At 47.2% G+C, this 20,370-nt stretch overlaps 2 protein-coding genes across 10 annotated transcripts in view; one reads left to right on the top strand and one right to left on the bottom strand.

Moving 5' to 3' along the window:
• The window catches only part of Arp8 (Actin-related protein 8), a 311,465-nt gene that overhangs the window by 123,181 nt on the left and 167,914 nt on the right, over nt 1-20,370 (top strand). The gene's annotated exons all lie outside the window — the stretch shown is intronic.
• LOC128687032 (uncharacterized) overlaps nt 1-20,370 on the bottom strand; it is a 99,878-nt gene that overhangs the window by 50,245 nt on the left and 29,263 nt on the right. For 4 of the 8 annotated variants that reach the window (XM_070082376.1, XM_070082380.1, XM_070082379.1 and 1 more), the window contains one exon: nt 16,564-16,682. In XM_070082376.1, the coding sequence (XP_069938477.1) occupies nt 16,564-16,682 (119 nt within the window). Of the gene's footprint in view, nt 1-16,563; nt 16,733-20,370 lie in introns of all 8 variants that reach the window. The other 4 variants (XM_070082377.1, XM_070082381.1, XM_070082383.1 and 1 more) reach the window with 2 other exon arrangements.

Below are 20,370 nucleotides of genomic sequence, written 5' to 3'. Positions count from 1 at the left end.
CCACTGCTGCTTCATGTTATCTGCCACTGCTGCTTCATGTTGTCTGCCACTGCTGCTTCATGTTGTCTGCCACTGCTGCTTCATGTTGTCTGTCACTGCTGCTTCATGTTGTCTGCCACTGCTGCTTCATGTTGTCTGTCACTGCTGCTTCATGTTATCTGCCACTGCTGCTTCATGTTGTCTGCCACTGCTGCTTCATGATGTCTGCCACTGCTGCTTCATGTTGTCTGTCAATGCTGCTTCATGTTGTCTGCCAATTCTACCTCATGATGTCTGCCACTGCTGCTTCATGTTGTCTGTCAATGCTGCTTCATGTTGTCTGTCACTGCTGCTTCATGTTGTCTGCCACTGCTACCTCATGATGTCTGCCACTTCTACCTCATGTTGTCTGCCACTGCTGCCTCATGATGTCTGCTACTGCTGCTTCATGTTGTCTGCCACTGCTGCTTCATGTTGTCTGCCACTGCTGCTTCATGTTGTCTGCCACTGCTACCTCATGATGTCTGCCACTGCTGCTTCATGTTGTCTGCCACTGCTACCTCATGATGTCTGCCACTGCTGCTTCATGTTGTCTGCCACTGCTGCCTCATGATGTCTGCCACTGCTGGTTCATGTTGTCTGCCACTGCTACCTCATGATGTCTGCCACTGCTGCTTCATGTTGTCTGCCACTGCTACCTCATGATGTCTGCCACTGCTGGTTCATGTTGTCTACCACTGCTGCTTCATGTTGTCTGCCACTGCTGCTTCATGTTGTCTGCCACTGCTGGTTCATGTTGTCTGCCACTGCTACCTCATGATGTCTGCCACTGCTGGTTCATGTTGTCTGTCACTGCTACCTCATGTTGTCTGCCACTGCTGGTTCATGTTGTCTGCCACTGCTACCTCATGATGTCTGCCACTGCTGGTTCATGTTGTCTGTCACTGCTACCTCATGATGTCTGCCACTGCTGCTTCATGTTGTCTGCCACTGCTGCCTCATGATGTCTGCTACTGCTGCTTCATGTTGTCTGCCACTGCTACCTCATGTTGTCTGCCACTGCTACCTGATGATGTCTGCCACTGCTGCTTCATGTTGTCTGCCACTGATGCTTCATGTTGTCTGCCACTTCTGCTTCATGTTGTCTGCCACTGCTGCTTCATGTTGTCTGTCACTGCTGCTTCATGTTGTCTGTCACTGCTGCTTCATGTTGTCTGTCACTGCTGCTTCATGTTGTCTGTCACTGCTGCTTCATGTTGTCTGCCACTGCTACCTCATAATGTCTGCCACTGCTACCTCATGTTGTCTGCCACTGCTGCCTCATGATGTCTGCCACTGCTGCTTCATGTTGTCTACCACTGCTACCTCATGATGTCTGCCACTGCTGCTTCATGTTGTCTACCACTGCTACCTCATGATGTCTGCCACTGTTGCTTCATGTTGTCTGCCACTCCTGCTTCATGTTGTCTGCTACTGCTACCTCATGATGTCTACCACTGATGTCGCCAAAGAATCGAACACTTCTGCTGTTTTGAGCTCAATTTCAAGGTACTTTTCATCGTGAAACCAATTAAAATCATATTTTGTTGTATATCTTCCATTCTATCACATGAGAGCAAATAAAACGAGAATACAGACATAAAAACCATAAGAAAATATACCGCTAAGGGGAGGCTACTGGCTGAGAAGTGAACTCCGTTATTTATGGTCTGATTTCTTTCATTTTTGGTGTATGTTAAGAAGCATCTTTTCATCACACATTACCCAAGTTTCAATAAGATAGTCAAACAAATAACTGAGATCCAATTCCCTAGATCAAGAGCAAGAGCCCCTTCACCAGTGTCAATTAACCTCCCTTGAGGCCCACTCGCATCTGGAAGTTTTGCTCGCGTCTGGAAGCAAAAAATCGACAGCAGCTGCTTGTATCTGGAAAAACTCGTACGTGAATGCACTCGTAAATAGAGGTTCCACTGTATTTACATTTTAATTTATAAATAAGAAATATTTACATTTTAATTTATAAATAAGTTTATTAAGGTATACACAAATACAGTTTATGTACATAGATTATCATACATAGCAGCATATGTGTAAAGTACCTAGGATAACACAAAAAAGTCAGAGTGACTTACATATTTCCATTGGGGTCCTTTTATATTTACACTTATATTTACTTTTATACTTACACTTTTATATTTACACTTACCTTGGAGATGTTAGTTTAACTAGTTAGTTTGATGGAGGAGATGTTGGCAGAGGTTTAGGGTGGTGGAAGATACATAGCAGGGCGGCGTATGTTCAGTGGCTCGATACACATTCAACAACATTGGAGAGTTACTTTCGTGTCGTTTTTCTATCGCTTACTCACTTAACTTACTTGGTACCCTGTTAATTCTACACTGTATCACTGGCTGGCACTATAGCCTTTATCAATACCTGCTGCTTTAGTATCATACATATTGTAGAATCACTGAATCACTGCAGAGGGCACCTTCTCCCCTCTCTCTTCCTCCTCCATTTTGGTACTTTCTACGAACTTTTTCTTCAATTCTATTGTGTTTCTTTCGTTCTTTATCACATGGCTGGCACTAGAGGCTTTCTGTGGGCCCATGGTGGCTTATTTAGCAGTTAAAAGCACTAAAAACAATGGAATAATACAAAATATATCACATGTACGCGTGGAATCGTCCTCGCTGACTTTGTAAACAATGCACACTGGCTGTACAAGGAGCATGGAGTGACCGGGCTCGCTCAGGCCGCACTGACACGTTCGGGACAAAAGTCTTTAGCCAAGTTATTTGGCGTTAGCTAAGCCAATATTTTTATGCCAAAGTGAGTCATTAGCGGATTTTGGCGCTAGCCGATGATGCCTTTACCCAAGGGTCCACTGTATTTTGTTTGCCCTCTACAGCACCCACGACCTTGTCATAGTGGTCCACTAGCTGAGACAGGCAGGAGCGACCTGCTCTAAACTCGTGTTTCCCTGGGTTGTGTAACTGATGGGTATCTAGGTGGTTGGCAGTCTTGCTTCTTAGAACCCTTTCAAAGATTTTTATGATATGGGATGTTAGTGCTATCGGTCTGTAGTTTTTTGCAGTTGCTTTGCTGCCACCTTTGTAGAGTGGGGCTATGTCTGTTGTTTTTAGTGTGTGTGGGATGACCCTGGTGTCCATGCTCCCTTTCCATAGAATGCTGAAAGCACTCGACAGGAGCTTCTTGCAGTTCTTGGTGAACACAGAGTTAAATGAGTCTGAGCCTGGGGCAGAGTGCATGGGCATGTCATTTATTGCCTTTTCAAAGTCTTGTGGTGTTAGGATAATATCCAAGATTTTTGAGATAACCAAATTTAGCTTGCTACCCTCACATTGCTTGCCACCCTCACATTGCTTGCCACCCTCACATTGCTTGCCACCCTCACATTGCTTGCCACCCTCACATTACTTGCAACCCCTCACACCTTGCTTGCCACCCTCACATTGCTTGCCACCCTCACATTGCTTGCCACCCTCACATTACTTGCAACCCCTCACACCTTGCTTGCCACCCTCACAATGCATGCCCACCTCACATTGCTTGCCACCCTCACATTACTTGCAACCCCTCACACCTTGCTTGTTACCCTCACATTGCTTGCCACCCTCACATTGCTTGCCACCCTCACATTGCTTGCCACCCTCACATTACTTGCAACCCCCTCACACCTTGCATGCCACCCTCACAATGCATGCCACCCTCACATTGTGTGTCACCCTCACATTGCTTGCCACCCTCACATTGCTTGTCACCCTCACATTGATTGCCACCCTCACATTGATTGCTACCCTCACATTGCTTGCCACCCTCACATTGCTTGTCACCCTCACATTGATTGTCATCCTCACATTGTATGCCACCCTCACATTGCTTGCCACCCTCACATTGCTTGCCACCCTCACATTGCATGCTACCCTCACATTACTTGCCACCCTCACATTGCATGCTACCCTCACATTGCTTGCCACCCTCACATTGCATGCCACCCTCACATTGATTGCCACCCTCACTTTGCATGCTAGCCTCACATTGCTTGCCATCCTCACATTGCATGCCACCCTCACATTGCTTGCCACCCTCACATTGCATGCTACCCTCACATTACTTGCCACCCTCACATTGCATGCTACCCTCACATTGCATGCCACCCTCACATTGCTTGCTACCCTCACATTGCTTGCCACCCTCACATTGCATGCCACCCTCACATTGCTTGCCACCCTCACATTGCATGCCACCCTCACATTGCTTGCCACCCTCACATTGCATGCTGCCCTCACCATGTATGCCACATTCACCTTGCTTAAGGGAGGAACACGGCAACCGACCTGGTAGCACAAGCTAATCAGGTCCAACTCACACCCACCCACACCCACTCATGTATTTATCCAACTTACTTTTAAAGCTACACAACGTTCTGGCCTCTATGACTGTACTTGGGAGTTCGTTCCACTCATCCACAACTCTATTACCAAACCAGTACTTTCCTATATCCTTCCTGAATCTGAATTTTTCTAACTTAAAACCATTGCTGCGAGTCCTGTCTAGGCTAGATATTTTCAGCACACTATTTGCATCCCCTTTATTTATTCCTGTCTTCCATTTATACACCTCAATCATATCCCCCCTAATTCTACGTCTTTCTAGAGAGTGCAGATTCAGAGCCCTTAGTGTATCCTCATAGGGAAGGTTTCTGATACATGGGATCAACTTTGTCATCCTCCTTTGTACATTTTCCAGAGCATTTATATCCATTCTGTAATACAGTGACCAAAACTGCAACATAATCTAAAGGAGGCCTAACCAAGGATGTATAGAGTTGAAGAACAACCTGAGGACTCCTATTATTTATGCTTCTTGATATGAAGCCAAGGATTCTATTAGCTTTATTGCAAACACTTATGCACTGTTGTCTTGGTTTCAGATTACTGCTAACCAGAACTCCTAAATCTTTTTCGCAATCCGTAATAATAAGATATACATTATTTAGTTTATATGTGGCATGGTTATTGTCCTGTCCAACATTTAGAACTTTGCATTTGTCTATATTAAACTGCATCTGCCACCTCTCCGACCACTGCATCAGTCTACTCAAATCTTCCTGGAGTGCTCTAATGTCCTTGTCAGAATGAATTCGACGGCCTATTTTGGTGTCATCGGCAAACTTGCTGATGTCGCTCTTTATGCCCTCATCTATGTCGTTTATGTAGATTATGAACAGCAGGGGGCCCAACACTGACCCCTGTGGAACACCGCTCGTGACGCTTCCCAACTCTGATTTCTCCCCATTTATGCAAACTCTCTGCTGCCTATTTGTCAACCATGCCTCTATCCAGAAAAAAAATTTCTCCTCCTATTCCATGTGCCTTAATTTTCCTCAATAGTCTCTGATGTGGGACCCTGTCAAAAGCCTTACTGAAGTCCATATACACAATATCATATTCATTACCATGATCTACCTCCTCAAATACCTTAGTGAAAAAAGTTAATAAATTCGTAAGGCAGGAACGCCCCTTTGTAAAACCATGCTGAGATTCGTTGATTAATTTATGCTTTTCAAGGTGGCTACGAACTGCCTTGGCAATTATTGATTCCATAAATTTTCCCACTATGGAGGTTAGGCTTATTGGTCTATAGTTCGAAGCTAAGGACCTGTTACCTGCTTTGAAAATAGGTATCACATTTGCCATTTTCCAATTATCTGGCACCATGCCAGTTTGTAGTGATATGTTGAAAAGATTAGCCAAAGGTTTGCTAAGCTCCTCTTTACATTCCTTTAGAACCCTTGCATACAGTTCATCAGGGCCTGGGGATTTGTTAGGTTTTAATTTATCTATTTGCCTAAGGACCATGTCACTTGTGACCCTAATCGTGCACAGTTTATTATCGTCCTGTTCCACCCTTACCTTGCATGCCACCCTCACATTGCTTCTCACCCTCACATTGCTTCTCACCCTCACATTGCATGCCACCCTCATCTTGCTTGCCACCCTCACCTTGCTTGCTACCCTCACCTTGCTTGCCACCCTCACCTTGCATGTCACCCACACCTTGCTTGCCACTCTCACCTTGCATGCCACCCTCAACCTGCTTGCCACCCTCACCTTGCCACCCTCACATTTCTTGCCACCCCATCCCTGCTCACCACCCCCTCCCTACTCACTACCCCTTCCCTGCTCGCCACCCCTTCCCTGCTCGCCACCCCATCCCTGCTTGCCACCCCCTCCCTGCTCGCCAAACCGTCCCTGCTCGCAAAACCCCCCCTGCTCGCCAAGCCCTCCCAGCTTGCCACCCCTACCTACTCACGACCCCATCCCTGCTTGCCACCCCCTCCCTGCTTGCCACCCCCTCCCTGCTCACTACCCCTTCCCTGCTCGCCACCCCCTCCCTGCTCACCACCCCCCTCCCTGCTCACTACCCCCTCCCTGCTCACTACCACCTCCCTGCTCACCACCCCATCCCTGCTCACTACCCCCTCCCTGCCCACTAGCCTCCCCAAGCTCGCCACCCCATCCCTGCTCACTACCCCCTCCCTTCTCACGACCCCTCCCTGCTCGCCACCCCCTCCCTGCTCACAACCTCCTCCCTGCTCGTCTCCCTCTCCCTGCTCGTCTCCCTCTCCCTGCTCACTAGCTTTTCCCTGCTCGCCACCCCCTCCCTGCTCGCCACCCCATCCTTGCTCGCCAAACCCTCCCTGTTCGCCACCCCCTCCCTACTCACTACCCCTTCCCTGCTTGCCACCCCCTCCCTGCCTGCCACCCCCTCCCTGCTCACTACCCCCTCCCTGCTCACTAGCCCCCCCAAGCTCTCCACCCCATCCCTGCTCACTACCCCCTCCCTGCTCACAACCAACTCCCTGCTCTCCACCCCCTCCCTGCTCTCCACCCCCTCCCTGCTCACTACCTCCTCCCTTCTCGTCACCCTCTCCCTGCTCACTAGCTTTTCCCTGCTCGCCACCCCCTCCCTGCTCGCCACCCCCGTCCATGCTCGCCATACCCTCCCTGTTTGCCACCCCCTCCCTACTCACTACCACTTCCCTGCTTGCCACCCCCTCCCTGCCCACCACCCCCTTCCTGCTCACTACCCCCTCCCTGCTCACTACCACCTCCCTGCTCACCACCCCATCCCTGCTCACTACCCCCTCCCTGCTCGCTACCCGCTCCCTGCTCACCACCCCATCCCTACTCACTACCCCCTCCCTTCTCACAACCCCTCCCTGCTCTCCAGCCCCTCCCTTCTCTCCACCCCCTCCCTGCTCACTACCTCCTCCCTGCTCGTCACCCTCTCCCTGCTCACTAGCTTTTCCCTGCTCGCCACCCCACCCCGCTCACCACCCCCCTCCCTGCTCACTACCCCCTCCCTGCTCACTACCACCTCCCTGCTCACCACCCCATCCCTGCTCACTACCCCCTCCCTGCCCACTAGCCTCCCCAAGCTCGCCACCCCATCCCTGCTCACTACCCCCTCCCTTCTCACGACCCCTCCCTGCTCACTACCCCCTCCCTGCTCACTACCTCCTCCCTGCTCGTCTCCCTCTCCCTGCTCGTCTCCCTCTCCCTGCTCACTAGCTTTTCCCTGCTCGCCACCCCCTCCCTGCTCGCCACCCCATCCTTGCTCGCCAAACCCTCCCTGTTCGCCACCCCCTCCCTACTCACTACCCCTTCCCTGCTTGCCACCCCCTCCCTGCCTGCCACCCCCTCCCTGCTCACTACCCCCTCCCTGCTCACTAGCCTCCCCAAGCTCGCCACCCCATCCCTGCTCACTACCCCCTCCCTTCTCACAACCCCTCCCTGCTCTCCACCCCCTCCCTGCTCTCCACCCCCTCCCTGCTCACTACCTCCTCCCTGCTCGTCACCCTCTCCCTGCTCACTAGCTTTTCCCTGCTCGCCACCCCCTCCCTGCTCGCCACCCCGTCCATGCTCGCCATACCCTCCCTGTTTGCCACCCCCTCCCTACTCACTACCACTTCCCTGCTTGCCACCCCCTCCCTGCCCACCACCCCCTTCCTGCTCACTACCCCCTCCCTGCTCACTACCACCTCCCTGCTCACCACCCCATCCCTGCTCACTACCCCCTCCCTGCTCGCTAGCCTCTCCCTGCTCACCACCCCATCCCTACTCACTACCCCCTCCCTTCTCACAACCCCTCCCTGCTCTCCACCCCCTCCCTGCTCTCCACCCCCTCCCTGCTCACTACCTCCTCCCTGCTCGTCACCCTCTCCCTGCTCACTAGCTTTTCCCTGCTCGCCACCCCCTCCCTGCTCGCCACCCCGTCCTTGCTCGCCAAACCCTCCCTGTTTGCCACCCCCTCCCTACTCACTACCACTTCCCTGCTTGCCACCCCCTCCCTGCCCACCACCCCCTTCCTGCTCACTACCCCCTCCCTGCTCACTACCACCTCCCTGCTCACCACCCCATCCCTGCTCACTACCCCCTCCCTGCTCGCTAGCCTCTCCCTGCTCGCCACCCCATCCCTACTCACTACCCCCTCCCTTCTCACGACCCCTCCCTGCTCGCCACCCCCTCCCTGCTCTCCACCCCCTCCCTGCTCTCCACCCCCTCCCTGCTCACAACCCCCTCCCTGCTCACCACCCCCTCCCTGCTCACTACCTCCTCCCTGCTCGTCACCCCCTCCCTGCTCACTAGCCTTTCCCTGCTCGCCACCCCCTCCCTGCTTGCAACCCCCCTCCCTTCTCACCTCCTCCCTGCTCACCACCCCTTCCCTGCTCGCCACCCACTCCCTGCTCACCACCCCCACCCTGTTCACTACTCCCTCCCTGCTCACCACCCCCTCCCTGCTCGCCACCCCCTCCCTGCTTGCCACCCCTTCCTTGCTCTCCACCCCTTCCATGCTCTCCACCCCCTCCCTACTCGTCACCCCCCTTCCCTGCTTGTCACTCCCTCCCTTCTCACTAGCCTCTCCCTGCTCACCACCCCCTCCCTGCTCACAACCCCCTCCCTTCTCACCACCCCCTCCCTTCTCACCACCCCTCCCTGCTTGCCACCCCTTCCCTGCTCGCCACCCACTCCATGCTTTCCACCCTCTCCCTGCTCGCCACCCCCTCCCTGCTCGCCACCCCCCCCTGCTCACTACCCCCTCCCTGGTCACCTTCCCCCCCTGTTCACCACCCCCACCATGCTCACCACCCCCTTCCTGCTTCCTACCCCTCCCTGCTTACCACCCCCCTTTGCTCACCACCCCCCTCTTTGCTCACCACCCCCCTCTTTGCTCACCACCCCCCTCTTTGCTCACCACCCTTGCCCTGTTTGCTACCCCTTGACCTATGCATCACCCCTCACCCCATCTTGCCACTCCCTGTTTGTGGCCCCCCTGCCATGCTTGCCACTCCCTGCTTGTGACCCCCCTGCCATGCCACTCCCTGCTTGTGACCCCACTGGCATGCTTGCCACTCCCTGCTTGTGACCCCCCATGCCATGCTTGCCAAACCCTCCTTGCTCATCACCCTCGCCCTGCTTGCCAGACCCACCTTGCTCATCACCCTCGCCCTGCTTGCCAAACCCACCTTTCTCATCACCCTCACCCTGATTGCCAGACCCACCTTGCTCATCACCCTCGCCCTGCTTGCCAGACCCACCTTGCTCACTCCCCTCGCCCTGCACTGCGTGCTTCAGGATTTTTTTTATACTGCCCACACTAACCATGCAGACCCATTCTTTCATATGTATACCTACCAGCTTTCTTCCACCAGATTTGAAAGCGCTAGAATTTACATGCACAGTGGTCCCTCGCTTTTCGTAGTTCTCGGCAATCGTAAATTTCGCCAATCATAGGGGTATTTTCGTATTAACATGGACTCGCTTTTCATAGGTTGACTTGCGAATAGTAGTTCGTCTGGGACGCATACGCACGGTGTGAGCCGGGGCGGCCTCCCTGCCCAGCCAGTCTGGCATTGTTTACCAGTGAGTGAAGGTCTCCTAAAGTGCTCCTACGAAATATTTCATAATATTCCACTCATTTTAGTACTTGCAATTACTAAATAAGCTACCATGGCTCCAAAGAAAGCTCCTAGTGCCAAGCCTGTGGTAAAGAAGGTGAGAAATATGTACAGTGACAAAGTCTTGGGCCATTTTCGGGAAGTGTTAAAGAGACACCAGAAACAGAGCTCTCTCCACAGTTATTTTGAGAGAGAGGACTAGAGTGACTCTCAAGGTGGTCCTAGTGGCATTAAGAAACAGAGAAGAGAAGCATCCCCAGAGAAGCAATTGGTACCTGAGGTGTTGCTGGAAGGGGATTCCCCTTCCAAACTGTAAACAATCCAATCTCTCTCCTCCTCCAGTCTCCCATACACTAAGAAGAATCTCCAATAAAGGTAAGTGTTATGCTGTTAATGTTTCATTCATCATTTCCCATTGTATTGTTTATGTACTATATGTACATATCTTGCTACTCCTACTTACACTTTGGTCACACTTCACAGACATGCACATGCATATATATATATACATACATCTAGTTTTTTCTCCTTTTTCTAAATAGCTCTTGTTGTTCTTTATTTCTTCTATTGTCCATGGGGAAGTGGAAAAGAATCTTTCCTCCGTAAGCCATGCGTGTCGTATGAGGCGACTAAAATGCCGGGAGCAATGGGCTAGTAACCCCTTCTCCTGTAGACATTTACTAAAAAAGAGAAGAAGAAAAACTCTATAAAACTGGGATGCATGAATGTGCGTGGATGTAGTGCGGATGACAAGAAACAGATGATTGCTGATGTTATGAATGAAAAGAAGTTGGATGTCCTGGCCCTAAGCGAAACAAAGCTGAAGGGGGTAGGGGAGTTTCGGTGGGGGGAAATAAATGGGATTAAATCTGGAGTATCTGAGAGAGTTAGAGCAAAGGAAGGGGTAGCAGTAATGTTGAAGGATCAGTTATGGAAGGAGAAAAGAGAATATGAATGTGTAAATTCAAGAATTATGTGGATTAAAGTAAAGGTTGGATGCGAAAAGTGGGTCATAATAAGCGTGTATGCACCTGGAGAAGAGAGGAATGTAGAGGAGAGAGAGAGATTTTGGGAGATGTTAAGTGAATGTATAGGAGCCTTTGAACCAAGTGAGAGAGTAATTGTGGTAGGGGACCTGAATGCTAAAGTAGGAGAAACTTTTAGAGAGGGTGTGGTAGGTAAGTTTGGAGTGCCAGGTGTAAATGATAATGGGAGCCCTTTGATTGAACTTTGTATAGAAAGGGGTTTAGTTATAGGTAATACATATTTTAAGAAAAAGAGGATAAATAAGTATACAAGATATGATGTAGGGCAAAATGACAGTAGTTTGTTGGATTATGTATTGGTAGATAAAAGACTGTTGAGTAGACTTCAGGATGTACATGTTTATAGAGGGGCCACAGATATATCAGATCACTTTCTAGTTGTAGCTACACTGAGAGTAAAAGGTAGATGGGATACAAGGAGAATAGAAGCATCAGGGAAGAGAGAGGTGAAGGTTTATAAACTAAAAGAGGAGGCAGTTAGGGTAAGATATAAACAGCTATTGGAGGATAGATGGGCTAATGAGAGCATAGGCAATGGGGTCGAAGAGGTATGGGGTAGGATTAAAAATGTAGTGTTAGAGTGTTCAGCAGAAGTTTGTGGTTACAGGAAAGTGGGTGCGGGAGGGAAGAGGAGCGATTGGTGGAATGATGATGTAAAGAGAGTAGTAAGGGAGAAAAAGTTAGCATATGAGAAGTTTTTACAAAGTAGAAGTGATGCAAGGAGGGAAGAGTATATGGAGAAAAAGAGAGAGGTTAAGAGAGTGGTGAAGCAATGTAAAAAGAGAGCAAATGAGAGAGTGGGTGAGATGTTATCAACAAATTTTGTTGAAAATAAGAAAAAGTTTTGGAGTGAGATTAACAAGTTAAGAAAGCCTAGAGAACAAATGGATTTGTCAGTTAAAAATAGGAGAGGAGAGTTATTAAATGGAGAGTTAGAGGTATTGGGAAGATGGAGGGAATATTTTGAGGAATTGTTAAATGTTGATGAAGATAGGGAAGCTGTGATTTCGTGTATAGGGCAAGGAGGAATAACATCTTGTAGGAGTGAGGAAGAGCCAGTTGTGAGTGTGGGAGAAGTTCGTGAGGCAGTAGGTAAAATGAAAGGGGGTAAGGCAGCCGGGATTGATGGGATAAAGATAGAAATGTTAAAAGCAGGTGGGGATATAGTTTTGGAGTGGTTGGTGCAATTATTTAATAAATGTATGGAAGAGGGTAAGGTACCTAGGGATTGGCAGAGAGCATGCATAGTTCCTTTGTATAAAGGCAAAGGGGACAAAAGAGAGTGCAAAAATTATAGGGGGATAAGTCTGTTGAGTATACCTGGTAAAGTGTATGGTAGAGTTATTATTGAAAGAATTAAGAGTAAGACGGAGAATAGGATAGCAGATGAACAAGGAGGCTTTAGGAAAGGTAGGGGGTGTGTGGACCAGGTGTTTACAGTGAAACATATAAGTGAACAGTATTTAGATAAGGCTAAAGAGGTCTTTGTGGCATTTATGGATTTGGAAAAGGCATATGACAGGGTGGATAGGGGGGCAATGTGGCAGATGTTGCAGGTGTATGGTGTAGGAGGTAGGTTACTGAAAGCAGTGAAGAGTTTTTACGAAGATAGTGAGGCTCAAGTTAGAGTATGTAGGAAAGAGGGAAATTATTTCCCAGTAAAAGTAGGCCTTAGACAAGGATGTGTGATGTCACCGTGGTTGTTTAATATATTTATAGATGGGGTTGTAAGAGAAGTAAATGCGAGGGTCTTGGCAAGAGGCGTGGAGTTAAAAGATAAAGAATCACACATAAAGTGGGAGTTGTCACAGTTGCTCTTTGCTGATGACGCTGTGCTCTTGGGAGATTCTGAAGAGAAGTTGCAGAGATTGGTGGATGAATTTGGTAGGGTGTGCAAAAGAAGAAAATTAAAAGTGAATACAGGAAAGAGTAAGGCTATGAGGATAAAAAAAAGATTAGGTGATGAAAGATCGGATATCAGATAGGAGGGAGAGAGTATGGAGGAGGTGAATGTATTCAGATATTTGGGAGTGGACGTCTCAGTGGATGGGTCTATGAAAGATGAGGTGAATCATAGAATTGATGAGGGGAAATGGGTGAGTGGTGCACTTAGGAGTCTGTGGAGACAAAGAACTTTGTCCTTGGAGGCAAAGAGGGGAATGTATGAGAGTATAGTTTTACCAATGCTCTTATATGGGTGTAAAGCATGGGTGATGAATGTTGCAGCGAGGAGAAGGTTGGAGGCAGTGGAGATGTCATGTCTGAGGGCAATGTGTGATGTGAATATAATGCAGAGAATTCGAGTTTGGAAGTTAGGAGGAGTTGCGGGATTACCAAAACTGTTGTCCAGAGGGCTGAGGAAGGGTTGTTGAGGTGGTTCGGACATGTAGAGAGAATGGAGTGAAACAGAGTGACTTCAAGAGTGTATAAGTCTGTAGCGGAAGGAAGGTGGGGTAGGGGTCGGCCTAGGAAAGGTTGGAGGGAGGGGGTAAAGGAGGTTTTGTGTGCGAGGGGCTTGGACTTCCAGCAGGCATGCGTAAGCGTGTTTGATAGGAGTGAATGGAGACAAATGGTTTTTAATACTTGACGTGCTGTTGGAGTGTGAGCAAAGTAACATTTATGAAGGGGTTCAGGGAAACCGGCAGGCCGGACTTGAGTCCTGGAGATGGGAAGTACAGTGCCTGCACTCTGAAGGAGGGGTGTTAATGTTGCAGTTTAAAAACTGTAGTATAAAGCACCCTTCTGGCAAGACAGTGATGGAGTGAATGATGGTGAAAGTTTTTCTTTTTCGGGCCACCCTGCCTTGGTGGGAATCAGCCAGTGTGATAAAAAAAAAAATGTATATTTCATGTAAAAATTTTTTTTGTTTTAATATTTCTGGGTGTCAGGAACGGATTAATTGTATTTACATTATTTCTTATGGGGAAAATTGATTTGCAAATCGTAAATTTTGTTTATAGTAACGGCTCCAGGAACGGATTAATTACGAAAAATGAGGGACCACTGTATAAGTACGTGACCAACCCTGGCTGTTAAGATGTACATGTACGTGACCGACCCCTCAAAGGGTTAAATGCCTAGTGTAGGAGGTAGGTTACTGAAAGCAGTGAAGAGTTTTTACGAGGATAGTGAGGCTCAAGTTAGAGTATGTAGGAAAGAGGGAAATTTTTTCCCAGTAAAAGTAGGCCTTAGACAAGGATGTGTGATGTCACCGTGGTTGTTTAATATATTTATAGATGGGGTTGTAAGAGAAGTAAATGCGAGGGTCTTGGCAAGAGGCGTGGAGTTAAAAGATAAAGAATCACACACAAAGTGGGAGTTGTCACAGCTGCTCTTTGCTGATGACACTGTGCTCTTGGGAGATTCTGAAGAGAAGTTGCAGAGATTGGTGGATGAATTTGGTAGGGTGTGCAAAAGAAGAAAATTAAAGGTGAATACAGGAAAGAGTAAGGTTATGAGGATAACAAAAAGATTAGGTGATGAAAGATTGAATATCAGATTGGAGGGAGAGAGTATGGAGGAGGTGAACGTATTCAGATATTTGGGAGTGGACGTGTCAGCGGATGGGTCTATGAAAGATGAGGTGAATCATAGAATTGATGAGGGAAAAAGAGTGAGTGGTGCACTTAGGAGTCTGTGGAGACAAAGAACTTTGTCCTTGGAGGCAAAGAGGGGAATGTATGAGAGTATAGTTTTACCAACGCTCTTATATGGGTGTGAAGCGTGGGTGATGAATGTTGCAGCGAGGAGAAGGCTGGAGGCAGTGGAGATGTCATGTCTGAGGGCAATGTGTGGTGTGAATATAATGCAGAGAATTCGTAGTTTGGAAGTTAGGAGGAGGTGCGGGATTACCAAAACTGTTGTCCAGAGGGCTGAGGAAGGGTTGTTGAGGTGGTTCGGACATGTAGAGAGAATGGAGCGAAACAGAATGACTTCAAGAGTGTATCAGTCTGTAGTGGAAGGAAGGCGGGGTAGGGGTCGGCCTAGGAAGGGTTGGAGGGAGGGGGTAAAGGAGGTTTTGTGTGCGAGGGGCTTGGACTTCCAGCAGGCATGCGTGAGCGTGTTTGATAGGAGTGAATGGAGACAAATGGTTTTTAATACTTGACGTGCTGTTGGAGTGTGAGCAAAGTAACATTTATGAAGGGATTCAGGGAAACCGGCAGGCCGGACTTGAGTCCTGGAGATGGGAAGTACAGTGCCTGCACTCTGAAGGAGGGGTGTTAATGTTGCAGTTTAAAAACTGTAGTGTAAAGCACCCTTCTGGCAAGACAGTGATGGAGTGAATGATGGTGAAAGTTTTTCTTTTTCGGGCCACCCTGCCTTGGTGGGAATCGGCCGGTGTGATAAATAAAAAAAAAAAAATTCTATTGCTAACTTAATATACGTTAATGTAAACTTGTTATCTGGCATTTATATGCATTTATAAGTGGAAAAAAATGGCGTTCTGCTTTCAGCGATGTCGACTTTCTGGTGATAGCCTGGAACCTAACATACCATATAAGTGGGGCCCTACTGTATGATGAATGTTATGTCATCTGGAAAGAGAACTGGTTTAAGTTCCTGGGGGGCATGTGGTAGGTCATTGATGTAGATGAGGAATAATATTGAACCAAGGACACTACCCTGAGTGACCCTTGTGTTGATAGTTTGTGTTGGTGAGGTTAGTGTCATTGAGTGTCACATGCTGGTGTCTATCAGTGAGGTAAGACTTTTTGAAAGTGAAAAAAGAAATTGAATGGAGTCAAAATCTAAGATATTATTGTGGCTTTTGTTTCCTTAGTGATAGTGCAGGCCTAACTGTGTCTCAGATCAGTTGGCAGGTTTTTTTCTGGAGTTTAGCCCAAAGTGTCAAGGTGAGTGGAGACAATGCTGACATGTCTTAGGAAAACTCTTACTACTAGTTAGGAAATACCATCCATGGGGAGGAGGTAACATTCTGAATACTGCAGTGAGATCAGTATTATTGAAGAGGCTGATCAATGTTCATTTATTTGTCCTTTTATTACGTATATGCAGTGTACTCATTTTTTCATAGTTCTTGATTTACACTTTCAGATATTTTTTTAGTGTGTATGAAATTGTCTTGTATTTAAATGGGTTCAATGCTCTTGCTTTTGTGAAAGACATATATCTCTCACAGTTACTCAGTCGTCCACTAGACTTTTTTTCTCTTCCTCCTCCTCCTCCTCCTCCAAGCACTTTCCCTTCCTCCAAAAATAATGTTTTCCCCATTGTCCCTTCAAAATATTTTCCCTTTTCACCTTCCCATCCTCCACAGTTAGCAAGTTAATGCAATATATCACTAAAATTAAATGAAATAATACCTGGCAAGATATTTCCATATACCTCACAATTCTGTAACTGAGAATTTTATACAATTCAGATGCCCACATGCACATATTGGTACAAACAATACATATTAATTACTTATGAAAAATATCAAGTATTAGATAAACATGATATGCAATGCACATTTTGTATCATAAGAATTTTACAAAGACAATATATATCAGAGTTCAGTTCAAATTAAAAAGAGTCAGTTTATCTCACCAAAGTTATTTGGAGCTAGAAGGTAGGACTCTTGGCTGGGTTTTCCTACAGGAAGCGATGGCATCAAGATGACAGTCTCTCCATTCACAGTACTCTGCGGCTCCTTGCTACCTGCTATGCTTCAATAACAACACACTGATCAGTATGGGTTATTATCAGTCCATCATCACTGCAGGTGTTTTGAAAGTTGTGGCATTTAGTGAGGTAATAAAGTTGGCTTTTATTTCACTCAAGTTGATATAAATTTTAGCAGTGAGTTATACTCATTTCTTTAATTTTACACATGTTTAATACAGTTAATTAAAACTGGTCCTCTCATTTCACTAATCTAAGAGGTTTAATTAAAATTAGTGAGCCTTTACATTAAATTAAAGTTGTTGCTTTCAAGAGAGCACAGTATATAAACCTTATAAAATTACTTGACATGTTATACAAACTTGGTTGAAAGCTCCAGGTTTTACAGAGCAGTTCACTCAGTCTTAACCTAGCTTTAATTTACTGGAAAATGCATTATATAGGTGAAAATAATTTGAATGCTATGGTCTCTTATATAACATTTAACCCTTTCACTTGCTGTTACATAATACTACAGCTTGGAGTTTAGGGTTCGTCACATAGTTCTACATCATGAGCTTGGCTCACTCAGATAAGCTGTGAGCAGTAAATTTTGGCATAAATATAAGAGAATTGGCCTGTGTGGTGAGGGGGCACAGTATATAAAATCCTGTCCCATGTGGTGCATGATGGGAAAAACAAAACTGACAGTGTGAATGGTTTACAGTAGCAATTGTGGTACAGTGGACCCTCCGCCGTCATCATCATTACTTTTGCCACTGTTCCACTTCCTTCTTTCTTCCTCTCTGTCCTGTCCCTGCCCTCCTCTCTCATATATATACATACATATATATAATGTCATGCCGATTAGGTAAAATTAGTCAGTTAGCAGGAACTCGTGTAAAATTAAGTCCTTTCTAAAATTTTCTCTTATACATTTAAAGATATACTTTTTTCATTCATGTTAATGTAAAAATTAATAATTTTGTACCAAAAGAACCTTAGAAAGCTTACTTAACCTCATTATAACAAGCACACCGTAATTTAGCCTAATCCAACTTAATATATTTAAGATAAGTTTACAATAATTTAATAATAAACAAACACAATGAAATATATTTTTTCGTTAGGTTCAAAATGATTTTTGCAAAATTATTACATACACAAATTTTTTGCTTGCCTTCCTCTTCAAGGGGGGGATCCTTGGCGTGGTGAAGAGGCTCTTGGTCTGAGGAATTAGACCTTTTGGTCTAATTCCTCAGACTGAACCTAATTTCCCCCCAGTCCCCCCTACCCTATCCTGTCCTCCTCCATCCTCCCTTTTTCCCCATTCCTCCTCCTCCTCCCTATCCCTCCCCTATTCCTTTCCTCTTTTCGGCCTTTGGTATTCTTCCCACAGGCAATCTAGTTCCTAGGTAGGGGGAAGGGTACCATGGTCCATCCCATTTTGTTGAGGTTCTTGGCAGTGGTATAGTTTGCCATGGAATCTGGATTGCCTGGGGATGTCGATCCCTCTCCAGTCTCCGGGAGGTGGCTTTGGGTGCCTTTCGGATTCCGGGGGTGGTGGCCAAAGGAGGTATGCTTTGTGGCGGGTATCCGGCCGCCCTCACTTTTGTTCACTGAGGTGGCTCGGCGGATGTGAGGTTGCTATCCCGGATTGCTGGTTTACTGGCATGAAGGGTGGAGTATGGCACGGGTTCCATGCTGCATCTGCGCTACATGCAGAGCTGTGGTCCTCTTGGGCACAGAGGGGAATTTACAGCCCTTTCATTCCTCCTAGGAGCTATTCCTCCCCATTCCCCCCCTTTTTTTTATTCTTTTTTTGTTTATTTTTATTTTCTTCTCTCTTTTTTTTCTTAAAAACAAAAAGAAAGAAGTAACCTAATCATGGCTGACCCACTCCATGAACCTGCTACCCCCGGGCCTCTTACTGATACCACACCCTCTTCTGACCCTGCCTCATTTTTTGACCACCCTTTGGACACTTCTAATGCCCCTGTACTTCTTGCTGGTGCTGTTTCATCACCTGCTTCAGGTATCGGGGTTTCAGCTGACTCCTTCAAAATGTCTGACCTACGCTCTCCTTTGACTATGCTTCCAGCCTCTCCCTCTGTGGTGCGGCAATTTTTGAATCTCCAGCCCATCCCACATCGGACCAACTCCAGTCCCACTCCTAAATGCCCACGACAATTGCCCGTTGCTACTTCTTCGCTGCTTTCTCGTTCTACTCAGAAAATACTGACACGTCATGCACTCCCTTTCCATGCTCAGTTTCGGAATGCACAGTGGACTAAATTCTTTACTTTACGACCGACTTCCTCTATTGCTTATCTTTCCAACCATAGTATTGGCAAGGTGCTCCTATGCCATGTTGGTAGAGATATATCCTTTCACGCTCTCAAGAGCGGTACCCACATCGTCACTGTCCAGAATGCTACCCAAGCTCATGATCTTTCTCTTCTTTCACATATCAATACTATTCCTGTCACTATCGAAAAACATCATTCCCACAATTCTTGTAGTGGTACTGTCATTCTGCCTCATATCACTGTCCAACAGAATTTCCAGACATGTGGCGATGACATTCTCGAACAACTGGAACTCCAAGATCTCCCAATCCTCAAAGTAGACACTTACGTCCTTCCTGTCCGCGGGCGGAGATGATACCCTTGCAATGTAGCTCGATTAACTTTTGACAGCCGTGAACTCTCATCCTCTGTTTATATAGCAGGACATCGTTTACAAGTTCGAAAGGTGATCCCTACACTGCAACAGTGTAGAAATTGCTGGCGATTTGGTCACCCAGTGAAATATTGCAGGTCTATAGACGAATGTCCAGTCCGTGGTGCCAATGACCATTCTAATACGTCTTGTAGTCGACCTACCTCTTGCTTTAATTGTCATGAGGCCCACCCTTCTTACTCTCGCCATTGCCAAGTCTACTTAAACGAGCGAGAACTCTATTGCCTCAAAGAGCCAGAAGGTTTCCCTTATGCTATGGCAGTTTCTCATCTAAGCCTCCATGGGAGACTACCCCGTATCTCTTATTCTCGTGTTTCTAAACTCCCCCCCCCCACCTCTGGGGTCCCATTTTCTGCAGCCTCCATAGTCACTCCTGTCTCTAATTCTTTTGCTGTCCTGGACTCGGAAGTCCCTACCTCATCACCTCAGTCTGTTCTCACTTCTTCGTGTTCTCCCTCACAAGCCCCAGTATCGACAAGACCTTGTACGACACCTCCTCCCAATCGCCCCTCTACTTCTCAGAAGTCAAAAACATCTCCATTGCTCAAATCTCCTTTAACCCCTCCTTCTTTTCTTCCACTTCCACATATTACCTTTCCAGTCTCTGTACCTGGTTCTTCCCCTCTCACTGGCTTTGTTACAAGTGTGGAGGTTCACCCTCCTCCTCATACTGTGCCTTCCTTCCCTGTCCCCTCCCAAGTTTCTTCCTCTTCTGCCCCCTCCCAGGTTTCTGCCTCTTCTGTCCCCTCTCACACTTCTTCTCCAGTTCTCTCCACCCTTTTGTCCCACCCCTACTTTGGTACAGTCCATTACTTTCCCAATCTTTACTTGCCACCTCCTTCCATCTCCAATATTGTCTCCCATACAACATCTTTGAATTCTGAAACACTTGAAGCTATCTCAGAATATATTGAAGAGACTAAATCATCAATGGACACTGATCCACTTCCCGTTCCTTCTCTTTCCTCTCCTCCATTTGCGCAACTCCTTTCTTCGCAGCGCTCTATTCCT

The sequence above is a fragment of the Cherax quadricarinatus genome, chromosome 7 (genome assembly GCF_038502225.1).
Source record: "Cherax quadricarinatus isolate ZL_2023a chromosome 7, ASM3850222v1, whole genome shotgun sequence".
In the NCBI taxonomy this organism is placed as follows: domain Eukaryota; kingdom Metazoa; phylum Arthropoda; class Malacostraca; order Decapoda; family Parastacidae; genus Cherax; species Cherax quadricarinatus.
The sequence above is the reverse complement of the archived record's forward strand: the minus strand, read 5'-3'. Positions and strand labels throughout refer to the sequence as shown.